Source organism: Pelodiscus sinensis, chromosome 1, assembly GCF_052426305.1.
Source record: "Pelodiscus sinensis isolate ZL-2025 chromosome 1, ASM5242630v1, whole genome shotgun sequence".
Taxonomy (NCBI): domain Eukaryota; kingdom Metazoa; phylum Chordata; order Testudines; family Trionychidae; genus Pelodiscus; species Pelodiscus sinensis.
Window position 1 is genome coordinate 231,084,000 of NC_143052.1, and position 16,913 is coordinate 231,100,912.

At 41.9% G+C, this 16,913-nt stretch overlaps 1 protein-coding gene across 1 annotated transcript in view; it reads left to right on the plus strand.

Moving 5' to 3' along the window:
* The window catches only part of OCA2 (OCA2 melanosomal transmembrane protein), a 367,587-nt gene that overhangs the window by 260,308 nt on the left and 90,366 nt on the right, over positions 1-16,913 (plus strand). The window contains exon 22 of the mRNA XM_006116097.5: positions 11,729-11,822. Coding sequence (XP_006116159.1) covers positions 11,729-11,822 — 94 coding nt within the window. The remainder of the gene's footprint in view (positions 1-11,728; positions 11,823-16,913) is intronic.

Here is a 16,913-nt window from a genome sequence, read left to right on the forward strand (position 1 = left end):
TACAATGTTCCTGACATATATTTCAGCTTCCTGGATTTTTTTTTTCATCTGGCCTTCAGATATGAAAGGCAGAGTGATTTAACACCTGTTTAGATTTGTCATTCATGTGACGAAATGAAAAGTATGCCGTTTGCAATAAACTTTGCATAAAATAGTTAATTTGCCTTTAATTTTAATGGTTCAAAGAATGTCAGGCAAAATGGTCGGCCCTCGTGCATGTTCACTTCATCAAATCTGGCCCTCTTTGAAAAAAGTTTGGACACCCCTGCTCTAGAGGGAAGGAGAAGATAGCTCAAGCTTTGGCATATGGTTTACACACTGGCTTTTGCTTCTTTTGAAGGGCACCATATCATAGCTAAAAAAAATTCAAAACATTATTGAATTCCAAAGAAAATTAAATATATATTGGAAAGACTTCACTACTGTGTTAATTGTAGCAAAATGTATCCTATTCTGTAATAACCAAACGTGACTTGCTGCAGATCCCTGTAAATATATACAGGTTGGTTCAAAGGCAGTTGTGTAAGTAATTCTCATCTGGAAAAAATATATATACTGAAGTCTAGAATAAGGCATTTGCTTCCAGACATTTAATAGTTCATGTTTCTATTTGCAGTACTGGGTTAATTGCAAATGAGATTGAGGTTTTAAGCATTGAGACTGAGTTAAAGTGATGCATACCACATATAACTGTATAGATTAACACAACAAAGGACATTATAGGTTATTTGATGGGGAAAATGGAGAAGCCAATGCTCTTATATTCAAATTCATACACGGTTCCTGTGTGTAATATTGTTGTTAAAAGGGAGGCGACAAGTGATGAAAGGTCTGATCCAAAAGCCAATGAAGAAAATGGAAAAATTCTCACAGACTTCAGTGATCTTTGGATTAGGCCCTCTGTGACAGAGTGCAATGCAACAGCAGTTGATCTAGAACTCTGGTCACTACAGCTCTAATTAATTACTCCAGAGCAGATCTCATTAGCAGAGCTATGCCTAATGGATGTGCTAAGGGGAACTAAGAGGCTACTTAGTCCATTAGTCAGATGATGCAAAATGAAGTGGATGGGAGGGAGGAAACAAATAGAGGGAGATTACTTTCCCCTGATGGTTTTAGGATCTAAGGGCTTCCTGGGCCTATAGATTTAAGGCCCCATAGTGTATGAGTGTGGTGGAAAACAATATGGTAAGTAAACTGTATGGAAGTTTTAACAGAAAATAGTCTACACTACACACTTATTTTGAAATAAGCTATTCTGGAATAGTTATTCCGAAATAGCTTATTTTGAAAGACACGTCTACCCCACAGGGAAGCCTCAAACTTAGTCTGAGGCAGGCTTTTCTAAAGTAGATGTGCTATCTCGATTTAGATCACCAGGAGGCATTGGGGAGGAATAACCTAGAATGGCTCTGGCGAGGAGCGATTTTAAAATAGCAGATGTGGAACATCTACACACGCCTTTTCTCGAAATAACTTATTTTGGAATAGGCATTATTCCTCGTAGAATGAGAGTTACAGATTTGGGAAACAGCCGTCCATTATTTGAAAATCATTTCAAAATAACAGAATGGCTGTGTAGATACTTGCATTGTTATTTCAAAATAATGGTGCAGTGTAGATGCACCCTGAGCTGTTTGTGGATTTGAGAAGAGGCTTGAGTAAGTGAGGCCCTACCGTACCCTCCAAGAGTTACTGTTGAAGAGAAAGTTGTTTGGATCTTATACATAGTACTCAATGTCTTTAGAATAGGAAAACACTTGGATGGAACTGAAACAATGTGGATGTGTTGTACCCAGCTTTGATTTGGGAGCATTAAATGTGCTCTTATATCTTTTCCTGACACTCTGTGCTCTGTGTGTGTGTGTGTGTGTGTGTGTGTCACTTGGTGTAGTTTCTCGATATCTACATAAAAATTGGAGCATTCCTTGGCTGATTGCAATATTTTCATCTGGAATTCTGGAATTTTTACAGAATGTTTTTCTTTCACATCCAATCCAGCTATTGAAAGTTCAAGATGCAGTACTGCTTGTGGAGAGTTGCTTTTATTATCAAAGGAAATGTATACAGTACATTATATGTCTAAACCTAGGAGAAATACTTTTCAAACATGTGGAAGAAGGTTATAGTACTTCTGACTCAAAATTTGGCTAATAACAGTTATTCCTTAGTGATGATTATATGTTGGATTCTAGGTTCCTTTAAAAAAAGCAAAATATAAACAAGAGAGTACTCCATCATGGAGATAAAAACGTCTAGTGATAATGCATGACTTTACAATATTTTTCTTCTTTTGCTGAAAAACTAGCCATCTGTGAGAATTAAAGGTAAACAATCCAATCGTGCTGTACCTGTTGTTTTCAGAAGGATAACACTATTGATGTTTTTGGCAAAGTCTAAGTAATAGTTATGTAGACTTAATAAGAAAAAACCATAGCATTTCTAACCGGAGGAAAAATCAATTTGTCAAATAAGTAGGTAACAATAGAACTACTGGGGTAAAAATATACATTTGAGTTTCTAAAGAGGTATTAAATATAGCTTATACAAGATTTTAAAATGTGAATAATCCCTTTTTAATTAAAGAAAATTACTAGATTTTTGTTCTTGTTTTAAATCATTATAACGTATGTTTGTCTTTAGAAAAGATACAAGGAATCAAGTGCTTTCCTAATGTGGCTTGTTGTTTCCAGCAGATTTCAGAGGCCTCAATCAGCAGTGGCAACAGATTATTAGAAACTAGTCAGGTGATGGCACACCAGCAATACCCTGAGGGTATGTCTACACTACAACGCTATTTCGAATTAACTTAATTCAAAATAGTTAATTCGAATTAAGCTAATTTGAAATAACACATCTACACACAAAAACTATTTTGAAATAGCATTTTGCTATTTTGAAATAGCACGTCCACACTGAGTAGACCCTGAACCAAAGTTAAGGCTGGCTGGAACCAGTGCTGGCAGGGCATTAGGTTAGGACTTAGTGTGTGGGGCTGCTGCCTGAGGCTAACTGAGCTCCGTGCTTAAAAGGATCCTACCCCCATCCTGGACAGCCAGTTCTAGGGTTCCCTGCTTGCTTGTCTACCTCGATGAGGGACAGCAAAGCAGTCCTGTCTTGGAGTGCCCGAAATCGGGACACCACAGCACTCGGCCACATGGAGCCAGAGCTGCCCCTGAGTATGCTGGTGCGTCTCGTGGGGTTGTTGCCATCAGCCTGGCTGCACTTGCTGCAGGCTGCCATCTTGGGGGGGTCTATCGGGGGACTGTCAGGATCCAGGAGGCCCTGAGGGAGAGCATCCACCCCAAGGAGCCCTCAGAGCCTCCCCTGTCCTCCCCACCGGGGATTCATGCCCCATTCCTCCCTCATGTCCTTCCACTTACTCCTCCCTAGTCCCCCTTCCTGATGTCAAATAAAACACAGATGTTCAAAAATAGAAACTGGTTTTATTGAACAAAACTGGGGTGGGGGAGAGACGAAACTCTGGGGAGACTGGGAAAAGGAGGTGGGAGAGGAGAAGAAAGAGGGTGGGAGAGGGGAGGGGGAAACCTGGGAGGAGGGAGTGGGAAGGGGGAAGCAAGGAGAAAAAGGGGGAGGGGAAGCTCAGGGTTGGGGGTCTCACCGGACCAACTTGACTTTAATGCTAATCTGCTCCTGGGTTCGCATGTGGCCTTTGGTGGCTAGGCTGGCAGCTATCCTGCCATAGATGGCCGTGTTTCTCCGTCTAATGCGGAGATTATGGACATTGGGGGCATCCCCCCCAAACCTGAATAAGGTCCATGATCTCCACCCTTAACCAGGAAGGTACCCGCCTTCTCCAGCCCCTGTCAGGCTCCTGGGAGCTGGCAGATTGCTCCTGGGGAGCGGTGGAGGGCTGGCTGCCTGTGACTTGCTAGCTCATGTTTTTGGGCTTCTGGGACAGGGGCCCCAGTGGCCACTGCTGGCTTTGGGCTGGCAGGCTTGGAGCTGGCACAGGCACTGTGGCTAGGGTCTACCCCTTTTAGTGGCTCCAGGGCTGGGGGAAAGGATAGTAAGTTTTCCTGGTTGTGCCCAGAGTGGCCACCAGGGCTCCCTGGAAAGGGCTGGAGCCCCCCCCCCCCCATTTCCAATTAAGTGACTACACAGCACTTAATTTGAAATAGCTATTTCGAATTTGGCGTTACTCCTCGTAGAATGAGGTTTACCAAAGTCGAATTAAGGGCTCCACTATTTCGAATTAAAATCCAAATAGCGGTTTGCATGTATAGATGCTATTAAAGTTAATTTTAAATAACAGCTGTTATTTTGAATTAACTTTGCAGTGTAGACATACCCCAACTGCCACACTATAAATATAGGACTGGATTCTCTAGTGGAAATGTTGTAAAGGGTCTGTGATCTGGCCAAAAATGCCTACCAGAGAACTATTTGTTGGGTGTTACTATGCTGAATCTGGATCTGTTCTTCTGCCTTCCCTCTAGAGGAGACACTTAAGTGGCCTTAAAGGGATCAGCTGTCACACAGTGGCCAGAATATGTCTGTACTGCTATCCTCTAATTTAATCTAGCATTGCTGGGCTCTTGTATCTGAACTGTGACAATGGCTCACATCATGGTGAAGAAGGCTCTAGCTGGGCCTTCCTACTGGGGAGTTCCTGAAATGCAAAACTAGAATTACATACTTGTAAGCAAATCAATGTTATTTCTTAGCTCATGGTAGAATTTTCAATTACTTAATTACAAAGATTTGTTGATACTCAGTTCAAGGTTAATGTGTGAGATCCCTAACTCAATTAATTTCTGTTTGGAAAATAAAATGCAAATGGACTTGCTTCATTTAAATTGTTGCTCTGGGATGGGTCTGGTTCAGTATGCAGGCTGCCTGAGGGAGAGAGGACAACCCCAGCCCTCTCTCATCGCAGCAGCTCAGGGCTAGGTGAGAAGCACCATGGTTGCTGTAATCTCAGTGAGCACAGCTAGGGGGAGGGGTGCATGTTTCCCAGCTGGGGCAGGTCCAGGTTTGTCTGTCCCCAGCACTCCCAGCCAGACTGAGGAAGTGCAGCAAACTGCACATTCCCCTTACTCCCTGGTGAAGGAGAACAGCCAGAAATATTCCTGTATGAATGTGGAGGGTGGGGGGAGGAAGCCTCAGCCACGCCGCTTTCTGTAAAGGGCACCTGGGCAGTGGGAATGTCAGGGCTGGGCAATCCCAGACAAGGAGTCTGCACCCTCAACCAGCCCCTTCACCTGTTGGGTGATGGTATTTTTTTCTGTGTGGTTTTATGAGAAGCAATCCCATTCTAGGCACATCCCATTTTCCTGGCACAACCAAATGCTGACCTTGGTTTAAGTTATGATAAGAGGAAGCAGCATACTAAATTTGGAGGCCCTGGGAAGAGTTCTTGAACAAATAGATGGATAGACAGATAGATAAACTCTCTTAAATATATTGAAGATATATGCATGTGATTTTGTGTGTGTGTGTGTGTTTATAAAATACATAAACGTATTTATTTTAGAGCTGTTAATTAATCACTTTTGATTCATGATTAACTCAAAAATAAATTGAAATGTATTAAATATTTTGGATGTTTTTCTACATTTTCAAATAGATTCGTTTAAATTATAATACATAACACAAAGTATACAATGCTCACTTTATCTTATGTTTATTACAAATATTTGTTCTGTAAAAAAAAAAAAAGGAATAGTATTTTTCAACTCACCTCATACAATAATGCAACTCTTGAAAGTACACTGTACAAATGTAGATTTTTTTGTTACATAACTGCACTGAAACTAAGCAATGTAGTACTTTTGAGCATACAGGTCCACTCTGTCCTATTTCTTGTTCAGCCAGTTGCTAAAGGAAACAAATTTGTTAACATTTGCGAGAGAGAACGCTGCCCACTTCTCATTTACAGTGTTACCTAAAAGTGAGAACAGGCCTTTGGCAGGCATTTTTATAGCCAGCATTGCCAGGTATTTGTGTGCCAGCTATGTTAAACATTCATATGCCTTTGTATGCTTTGGCCACCATTCCAGAGACATTTTTCCATGCTGATAAAACTTGTTAAAAATGTGTTAGCTAAATTTGTGACTGAGCTCCTTGGGGGCAATTGTATGTGTCTTGATTTGTTTTACCTACTGTGCTATACATTTAATTTTGTAGCAGTCTTGGATGATAACATAGCACATGTTGTTCATCAAATAAGGAGGAACTGGTTGAGAATTTGAAAGTGGAAGGCAGCTTGGGTGAAAGTGATCATGAAATCAGAGTTAATGATTCTAAGGAATGGTAGAAGGAAGAATAGCAAAATAGAGACAATGGATTTCAGGAAGGCAGATTTTGGTAAATTCAGAAAGCTGGTAGGTAAGGTCCCATGGGAAGCGAGACTAAGAGGAAAAATAGCTGAAGAGAGTTGGCAGTTTTTTGAAAGGGACATGATTAAGGGCCCAAAAGCAAGCTATTTTGCTTCATTGGAAAGATAGAAAGTATGGCAAAAGACTGCCTTGGCTTAAACAGGAGATGATCTAAAAATAAAAAAGGAGTCATATAAAAAGTGGAAACTAGGACAAATTACAAAGGAAGAGTATAAGCAAACAATACAGGTATGCAGGGGCAAGATTAGAAAGGCAAAGGCACAAAACAAGCTCAAACTAGCTACAGATGTAGAGGGTAACAAGAAGACTTTCTATAAATACGTTAGAAGCAAGAGGAAGACTAATGACCAGGGTAGGCCCATTGCTCAGTAAGGAGGGAGAATAATAACAGGAAACTTGGAAATGGCAGAGATGCTTAATGACTTCTTAGTTTCGGTCTTCACCAAGAAGTTTGATGATGAAGGAATGCCTAACATAGTGAATACTAGTGAGAATGGGGTAGGTTTAGAAGATAAAATATATAAAAAAGTTAAAATTTACTTAGAAAAGTTAGATGTCTGCAAGTCACCAGGGCCTGATGAAATGCATCCTAGAATACGCAAGGAGCTGATAGTGGAGGTATCTGAGCCTTTAGCTATCATCTTTGAAAAATCATGGAAGATAGGAAAAATTCCAGAAGACTGGAACAGGGCAAATATAGTGCCCATCTATAAAAAGGGAAATAAAAACAACCCAGGAAACTACAGACCAGTCAGTTTAAATTCTGTGCCAGGAAAAAAATGGAACAAGTAATAAAGGAATTCATCTGCAAATATCTGGAAGAAAATAAGGTGATAGGTAACAGCCAGCATATGTTTGTGAAGAATAAATCAAGTCAAACCAATCTAATAGCTTTCTTTGATAGGATAACAAATCTTGTGGATAAGGAAAAAGCGGTGGACCTAGACTTTAGTAAGGCAATTGATATGGTCTCACAGCGTATGTCTACACTACAGTGTTATTTCAAAATATCTTATTTTGAAATAACGTGTCTACACACAAAATGCATTTTGAAATAGCGTTTTGCTATTTTGAAATAGCGCATCCACACTGAGTGGACGCTGAATCGCATTTAAGGCCAGCCGGAACCAGGTCTGGGAAGGCATCAGGTCAGGCGTTACTGTGCAGGGCTGCTGCCTGAGGCTATCTGAGCTTAAAGGGACCCCTCGCACAGCCAGTTCTCAGGTTTCTCTGCTTGCTTGTCTACCTCGATGAGGGACAGCAAAGCATTTTGTCTCTGGGTATGTCTAGATTACATGGCTCCGTTGATGGAGCCATGTAGATTTGTTTTTTTGGCAAAGGCAAATGAAGCCGTGATTTAAATGATCGTGGCTTCATTTAAATTTACATGGCTGCTGCGCTGAGCCGACAAACAGCTGATCATCTGTTTGTCTGCTCAGCACGCTAGTCTGGACTATCCCCTGCCGAAATCAAAGCCCTTTGTCGGCAGCCCCGGTAAACCTCATCCCACGAGGAATAACGGGGCTGCCGACAAAGGGCTTTGATGTTGGCAGGGGAGCGTCCAGACTAGTGTGCTGAGTGAACAAACAGCTGATCAGCTGTTTGTCCGCTCAGTGCGGCAGCCATGTAAATTTAAATGAAGCCGCGATCATTTAAATCGCCGCTTCATTTGCCTTTGCCTACAACCCTAATCTACATGGCTCCATCGATGGAGCCATGTAGTCTAGACACAGCCTCTGTGTGCTCTGGTTGCCCACGCTCGGGACAGCACAGCACTCTGCAACATGGAGCCAGAGCTGCCCCATGGCACTCTGATGCTTCACTTAGACACGTTGCTGTGAGCCTGGCTGCACTTTCTGCAGGCTACCATCTGGGAGGTTCATCGGCAGGCTGTCAGTATCCAGGAGGCCCTGCGGGAGAGCTTCCACCCTGAGGAGCACTAAGAGCCTCCCTGGTCTGCCCCACTGCGGGCTTGTGCCTCATTCCTCCCTCATGTACTTCCACTTACCCCAACCTAACCCCCCTTCCTGATGTCAAATAAAATACACACATTTTCATGAACACAAACTCTCTTTATTTAATAAAACTGGGGGGGGGGAGGGAATGAAACTCTGGTGAGACTGGGGAAAGGATGCGGGAGAGGGGAGAAGAGACAGGGGTGGGGGGAACCTGGGAGGAGGGAGCAGAAAGGTGGAAGCAAGGGGAAGAAGTGGGAGGGGAAGCTCAGGGTTAGAGTCTCGCCGGACCAACTTGATTGTTATGCAAACCTGCTCCTGGGTTCGCATGTGGCCTTTGGTGACCAGGCTGGCAGCTATCCTGCCATAGACGGCCACGTTCTTCCATCTAGTGTGGAGATCATAGATGTTGGGGGCATCCCCCCCCCAACCTGAATAAGGTCTATGATCTCCACCCTGGACCAGGAAGGCACCACCCTTCACTGGGCCCTGGCAGGCTCCTGGGAGCTGGCAGACTGCTCCTGGGAAGCAGTGGAGGGCTGGCTGCCAGTGGCTTGCTGGCTCATGTTTTGGGGCCACTGGGTCAGGGGCAGTGACTGCTGGCTCTGGGCTGGCAGTTTTGAAGCTGGCACAGGCACTGTGGCCAGAGTCTGCACTTTTAAGGGCTCTGGGGAAGGGCGAGGGAGAAAAGTGTTCTTGGCACCTTGGGAAGGCTGGAGGCCCCCTATTTCTTATAAGTGTCTACCCAGTACTTATTTCAAAATATCTATTTCGAATTTGGTGTTAGTCCTCATAGAATAAGGTTTACCAAATTCGAAATAAGCGTTGCACTATTTCGATTTAATTTCAAAATAGCGGATGGCTCGTGTAGACGCTAGTAAAATTATTTCAAAATATCAGCTGTTATTTCGAAATAACTTTGCTGTGTAGACATACCCACATGAACTTCTTATCAATATACTAGGAAAATACAACTTACAGGGGACTACTATAAGCTGGGTGCATAACTGGCTGGATAACCATTCTCAGAGAGTAGATATTAATGGTTCACAATCCTGCTATTAGGGCATAATAAGTGGTGTTCCACAGGAGTCTGTTTTGCGACCAGTTCTGTTCAATATCTTCATCATCGAGTGAGATAATACCCCCAGGTTTATTAAATAAAGAGTGTATGTTAATTAAGTTTGCAGGAAATACCAAGCTGGGAAGAGCTGCAAGTGTTTTGGAGGATAGGGTCATAATTCAAAATGAACTGAACAAACTAGAGGAATGGTCTGAGGTAAGTAGGATGAAGTTTAATAAGGATAAATGCAAAATATTCCACTTAGGAAGGAGCAATCAGTCTCACACATACACAATGGGAAGTGACTGTCTAGGAAGGGGTACGGCAGAAAAGGATCTAGGGGTCATAGTGGACCACAAGCTAAATATGATCCAACAGTGTGACACTGTTACAAAAAAAGCAAACATGATTCTGGGATGCATTAACAGGCGTGCTCTGAGCAAGACATGATAAGTCATTCTTCCGCTCTACTCTGCACTGATTAGGCCTCAATTGGGGTATTGTGTCCAGTTCTGGGCACCACCTATCAAGAAAGATGTGCAGAAATTGGAGAAGGTTCAAAGAAGAGCAACAAGAATTATTAAAGTTCTAGAGAACATGACCTATAAGGGAAGACTGAAAGAATTGTGCTTTGGAAAGGAGAACACTGAGATGGGGCATGATTGTGGTTTTCAAGTGTCTAAAAAGGTGTCACAAAGAAGAGGGAGAAAATTTTTTCTCCTTAGCCTGTGAGGATAGGATAAGAAGCATTGGGCTTAAACTGCAGCGAGGGAGGTTTAGGTTGGACATTAGGAAAAACTCCCTAACCGTCAGGGTGGTTAAACACTGGAATAAATTGCCTAGGGAGGTTGTAGAATCTCCATCTCTGGAGATATTTAAGAGCAGGTTAGATAGACATCTTTCAGGGATGGTCTAGATGGTACTGGGTCATGCCATGAGGGCAGGGGACTGGACTTTATGATCTCTCGAGGTCCCTACCAGTTCTAGTGTTCTATGATTCTATGATTTTAAGAACACTTTCATTGCAGATTTGACAAAATAAAAAAAAAGTAGCAAAGTCAAATTTCTAAAGACCGCTACAGCACTTAACTCAAGGTTTAAGGATCTGAAATGCATTACAAAATCTAAAGGGAAGGAGTGTGGAAGAGCAACACTCTGCTATAGAAACTGTAGAACCCGAACAACTAAAAAAGAAAATCAACCTTCTCCCGATAGCATCTGACTCAGATGAAGAATATGAATAGTCATCAGTCTTTGTTGCTTTGGATCGTTATCAAGCAGAATCTGTTATAAGTATGGACACATGTCCTTTAGAAAGCTACATCTAGACAGCCAGTGGTGGCCCCTCAATACAGGCAAACTAGGTGGTTGCCTAGGGCGCCAAGATAAATGGCCGTTGAGGGCTTTGGAGGCATGGGCGCCGATCGCTCATTTCGCCTAGCGTGCCAGTTGCCGGCAGCTCATCTAGGGTCGCTCCTGTAGACAGCGGTGCTATTTCAGGATACTAGAAGTATCCCAAAATAGCTATTTCATGTCTTTAAACACACTCATTATTTCAAAATAGATTTTGAAATAACAGGTGCACTATTATGGCATCCCTGTAACACTCATTCCATGAGGGTTAAGGGACATTTCGGGATAGTGCTTAATAAGCTATTTCGAAATTAGATTGAAATAAGAAATTCAGTTTGTGTAGCTCAAATTGTGTATCTTATTTCAACCTCTGGGTGTAGTGTAGATGCACCCGATTAGTACTTGAAACATGAAGAGAAATATAAATCTTTAATGTATTTGACACATAAATACCTTGCAATGCTAGATACCGGTGTCATGAGAATTCCTGTTCTGACTTTCCGGTGACATTATAAATGAGAAGAGGGCAGCATAATCATCTGCAAATGTCAACAAGCTTGTTTCTCTGTGCATTTAGCTGAACAGGAAGTAGGACTGAGTGGGCTTGTAGGCTCTAATATTTTTTACATAATTTTATTTTTGAATGCAATTGGTTTTTTGTATATAATTCTATATTTTGAAGTTCAACTTTTATGATAAAGAGATTGCACTACTGTACTCTTATTAGGTGCATTGAAATACTATTTTTTGTGTTTTCTATAGTACAAATATTTGTAATCAATATAAATATGAAGTGAGAACCGTACACTTTTTGTATTGTGTGTTGTAACTGAAATCAATATATTTGAAAATGTAGAGACTGTCCAAAATATGTAAATAGGAGGTATTCTATTATTGTTTAACAGAATGATTAATATTAATTTTAAAATAATTATATTAATCACAATTCATATTTTTAATTGCTTAACAGACCTAATTTATTTTTTCAATAACAGATTCCTGTGCTTCTCAACCTGAGTCAAGATCCTGATGTTAACCTGCCTGTGAAACCACTCATCTTTTCCTTGGCCATGGGTGCATGTCTTGGAGGTAAGAGACTGTAATAATTGGCAAATTGCAGTATGTATAAACATTCCACAGAATAGTTCAATAAGGTTTAAGTTCAATAAGGTCCCATGATTATATTATAGAAAGCACACACAGTTCATAGTGTCAAGTATAAGAGGGGTAGCCGTGTTAGTCTGAATCTGCAAAAGCGACGAGGAGTCCTGTGGCACCTTATAGACTAACTGAAGTGTAGGAGCATAAGCTTTCGTGGGCAAAGACACACTTGCATCTGACGAAGTGGGTCTTTGCCCACGAAAGCTTATGCTCCTACACTTCAGTTAGTCTATAAGGTGCCACAGGACTCCTCGTCGCTTTTGCAGTTCATAGTGACTTTGGAGGGCATTGGATCAGGCCCTTAATGTGTTTGCCACATACTCTATAAGGGTATGTCTACACATCAAGGTTATTTTGAAATAACAGCCGTTATTTCGAAATAACTTTCCTAGCATCTACACAAGCCAAACTGCTATTTCAAAATTAATTCGAAATAGTGGAGCACTTATTTTGAATTTGGTAAACCTCATTCTATGAGGAATAATGCCAAATTCAAAATAGCTATTTTGAAATAAGTGCTGGGTAGACACTTATAAGAAATAGGGGGCCTCCAACCTTCCCAAGGTGCCCTGGTGGCCACTCCAGCCTCAACCAAGAACACTTCTCTCCCTCCCCGCTCCCTGAAGCACTTATAGGGGCAGACTCTGGCCACAGTGCCTGTGCCAGCTTCAAAACTGCCAGCCCAGAGCCAGCAGTCACTGCCCCGACCCAGTGTCCCCAAAACATGAGCCAGCAAGCCACTGGCAGCCAGCCCTCCACTGCTTCCCAGGAGCAGTCTGCCGGCTCCCAGGAGCCTGCCTGTTCCAGGGTGGAGATCATGGACCTTATTTTAGTTTGGGGGGGGGGATGTCCCCAATGTGCATAATCTCCACACTAGACAGAGGAACATGGCCGTCTATGGCAGGATAGCTGCCAGCCTGGCCATCAAAGGCCACATGCGAACCCAGGAACAGGTTTGCATGACAATCAAGTTAGTCTGGCGAGACCCCCAACTCTGAGCTTCCCCTACTCCTTCTTCCCCTTGCTTCCCCCTTCATTCTCCCTCCTCCCAGGTTTCTCCCTCCCCTCTCCCGCCTTCTCTACTCCTTTCCCCAGTCTCACCAGAGTTTCATTCCCTCCCCCCCAGTTTTGTTAAATAAAGACAGTTTGTGTTCATGAAAATATGTGTGTTTTATTTGACATTAGGAAGGGGGGTTAGGTTGGGGTAAGTGGAAGTACATGAGGGAGGAATGAGGCACAAGCCCGCAGTGGGACAGACCAGGGAGGCTCTTGGTGCTTCTCAGGGTGAAAGCTCTCCCGCAGGGCCTCCTGGATACTGACAGCCCGCCAATGAACCTCCCAGATTGCAGCCTGCAGAAAATGCAGCCAGTCTAACAGCAAGGCGTCAAAGAGAAGTACCAAAGTGCCCAGGGGCAGCTCTGGGTCCATGTTGCAGAGTGCTGTGGTGTACCGAGTGAGGGCAACCAGAGCACGCAGAGGAAAAAATGCTTTGCTGTCCCTCATCGAGGTAGGCAAGCAAGCAGGGAAATCTCAGAACTGGCTGTCCGGGCGGGGTGCCTTTAAGCATAGACCTCAGATAGCCTCAGGCAGCAGCCACACAAAGGAACTCCTGACCTGATGACCTCCTGGACCTGGTTGCAGCCAGCCTTAAATGTGATTCAGCATCCACTCAGTGTGGATGCGCTATTTCAAAATAGCAAAACGATATTTCAAAATGCATTTTGTGTGTAGACGTGTTATTTCGAAATAACGATTTCAAAATAAGATATTTTGAAATAACACTGTAGTGTAGACATACCCTCATAGAATTTATTTCTGATTTGTTTGGAATTTGTTTGAAGGTCTGTTATGTATAAAGTTTAACTGGCACAGAGTAGCAGTCTAGATGGTGCTCAGAGGGTTCAGATCTTTTGTGAGGATAAAGGAAAAGGACATATTTAACTTTCTCATAGATGCCATTGTTACACATTTAAAAGGATATGAAGTTAATGTATAATATCTGTGATCTAAAGGTCTGTTCCAAAGGTCGTTGAAGACATTGGGAGGGTTTCCACTGACGTAAGTGGGATTTGGCTGAAACTCAGAAGACTACTTACAGATCTATTCACTGCCGTATTTAGCACTCCTTACTCAGACAAAACTCCCATTGAAATCAACGTGAAATGAAGTCAGTGGGAGTTGTGCCTCAGGAAGGAGAACTGAATAGAACCCAGCAGTATTTAGTTAAAAATAAAATATCATCTTGGTGGTAACTTGGCTTCCTCGTGTTGGTGCTGGAGTGAATGTACCTCACCATAAAACAGTTTGCTAAATTAAATGGATTTTGTTGTTATTAAAGGACTCCCCAAAGAGTCTGTTGCAAGCCCAGTCTTCATTTTAATTTATAATAGCTGTATAGGGTAGCCATCTGGTAGCACTTTAATTCACTTTTATGTTTGGTATTTTTTATATGCTACAAATACTTCTCTGTCATTGGTTATCAATGAGTTACAACAGGAGCTAACAAAAATACTGACTAGCTTACTTTTTAAGTGCAATTAAAATAGTGTGTGATTTTAGTAGAATAACAAATCTAATAAACAAGGAGTCGTCCTGTAGCACCTTAGGGTACATCTAAACTACATTTTTTTTGAAAGAGGATATGCAAAATCCTATGGAATTTGCATATCTTTTTCCAGTTTCACTTTTGAAAGAGGATCTTTCAAACGTGAAAGTAGTCTGGATGAATTTTTTTTGGAAAAATCCCCTTTTTGGAAAAAAATGCGTAAATCTCGGTTTTTAAGGAAGCGGTTTTTTGAAAAAGGTTTATTTTCCCTGAAAAAACTGCATCCAGACTACTTTCACTTTTGAAAGATCCTCTTTCGAAGGTGAGATCGGAAGAAGATATGCAAATAGAAAATAGAACGTAGTCTAGACATAGCATCATAGACTAACAGATTTATTGGAGCATAAGCTTGCGTGAGCAAAGATCCACTTCATCAGATGCAACATAGAACAGATGTTCATAGAATAAATCTTATGTTGATTTTGATTGCTGATAGTACCCAAGAATTTAATATTATTTAATGCAATAATTTAATTCATGTATAGGGCTGTTTTGTCTTACAAATATTTAGATAGTTGTTTAGATGCTCCTAAATTCATATTGATTTTCCATCACAAAAATTAACCTAAATTTGAGTTTCCTGTGCTACACAGGTCTTTTCTCATTTATTCAGCTAAATGACTGATAGTTTAAATAACCTTAGTACCCAGCAAAGATTATAATGACGTAACAGACAGATTGATTTTTAAGGGTGCATTACAGAGACTGGATACTTTATATCAATCAACAGTTGTTTGTTACAGGGATATCTTTTTATAGTCTTCATTGTGGCTTAGTCAGCTGATCTATCCCTCTTTATCACAGGGTATGAACCATCAGCATTTGTTAAAGTAAGGGCTTGGCTAGATAGTTGGTTTGCAGGAAGCTGGGATGTAAATGTATTGTGTGCTAGCATGCCATGCACTAAGGCTATGTCTACACTGGTGGCTTCTTGTGCAAGAACATCTTGCACAAGGGTTCTTGTGCAAGTAGTCTTACGCAAGAAAATGTCCACACTACCATGTGCGAGCTCTGCTTTTGCGCAAGAGCGTCCATGGCAGTGTGGATGCTCTCTTGCACAAGAAAGCTCTGATGGCCATTTTAGCCATAGGGCTTTCCTGTGCAAGAAATCCCTGCCGAGCATCCATACTACCCTCTTGCACAAGAGTTCCTGTGCAAGAGGGCTTACACCTGTTAAAAAAGAGCATAGCTCTTGTGCAAGAAGCCCTCTCTTGCCACGCTGTACTGTAAATTTCCTTGCTCAAGAGCGGGCGGGCAGTGTGGACGCTCTGCGGATTCTTGCGCAAGAACGGCCATAATTGTGCAAGAAGCCGCAAGTGTAGACATAGCCTGCCAGTCTGTGTGAGCCCTGCCACCATGCCCTAAAAATTCCCAAGTACATTTTAATCTACTCCCATTTCAAGCAGCAAAAGGTCAGTATATACTAGGGAACTTTTAGTGTATGGTAGCAAGATCCACATGGACAATTAGAATGTGTTAAAATACTGTTCTATAGATTTACTCCTCAGCGTGTACTGTGCATTTACTGAACACCTAGAGAAACCTACCAAGGAGAGAATTTGTTCATGCTTGTTCTGATACTACTATGAGGCTATGTTTACACTACACTGTTCTGGAAAAAGCTACGCAAATTGCTGTTTACAATTTGTGTAGCTTTTTCCGCTTCTTTTTTTGGAAGAGGCTTTTCCTAAATGTGGTCCATCTACATTGGGCCAAATGTTGGAAAAAAACCCTTTTTTGGAACATCCCTTCTTCCTCGTAAAATGAGGTTTACAGGGATGCCAAAAAAGCGCTTCTGCTCTTCTGAAAAAAATTTCAGAAGAGTAGACGCGTTCTCTGGATGAGGCAGTTTTTCCTGGATACCTCTGCTATCCTGGAAAATCTCTGTAGTGTAGACATAGCCTAAAATCATTAAAGTGGTTGGCTTGGCTCTTCAACAGAGGGAGTTAGGTGGCCAAATTCCTTTGGAATTAAACAAAACTCAGATACCTGACCCCTTCATGATTTGTTAGTAGTATATAATTGTCATTTCTGAATTTCATTTGCTTTTTTGTCCACATTTTGTCCAAGATATCAGAGGTATCATCGTATGTTATTAAAGAGAGAGAGTGGCCCGAATATGTGTGAAACATGCAACACTGGTCAAGGTGTAAATTGTGCATTGAGAGCTATTTAAATGAAAGGCACTATGCGAACACAAGAAGTGCTTTGATGATCTGCCATGTAATAATTTAGATGAATAGCCTGAGAAAGCGTTATCATGATTAGTTAGTAAACTCAGCAATGAACTCTCTCTACAGCACTTTGTAATCATTTGAAAATAAAGGGTAGCTACTGTGGAAGGCTGAATGAAATATGTCAGTCAGAGGATGGATGGCCTGAAGGCCAAGGTACAGACTCTTGGTGTTCACATA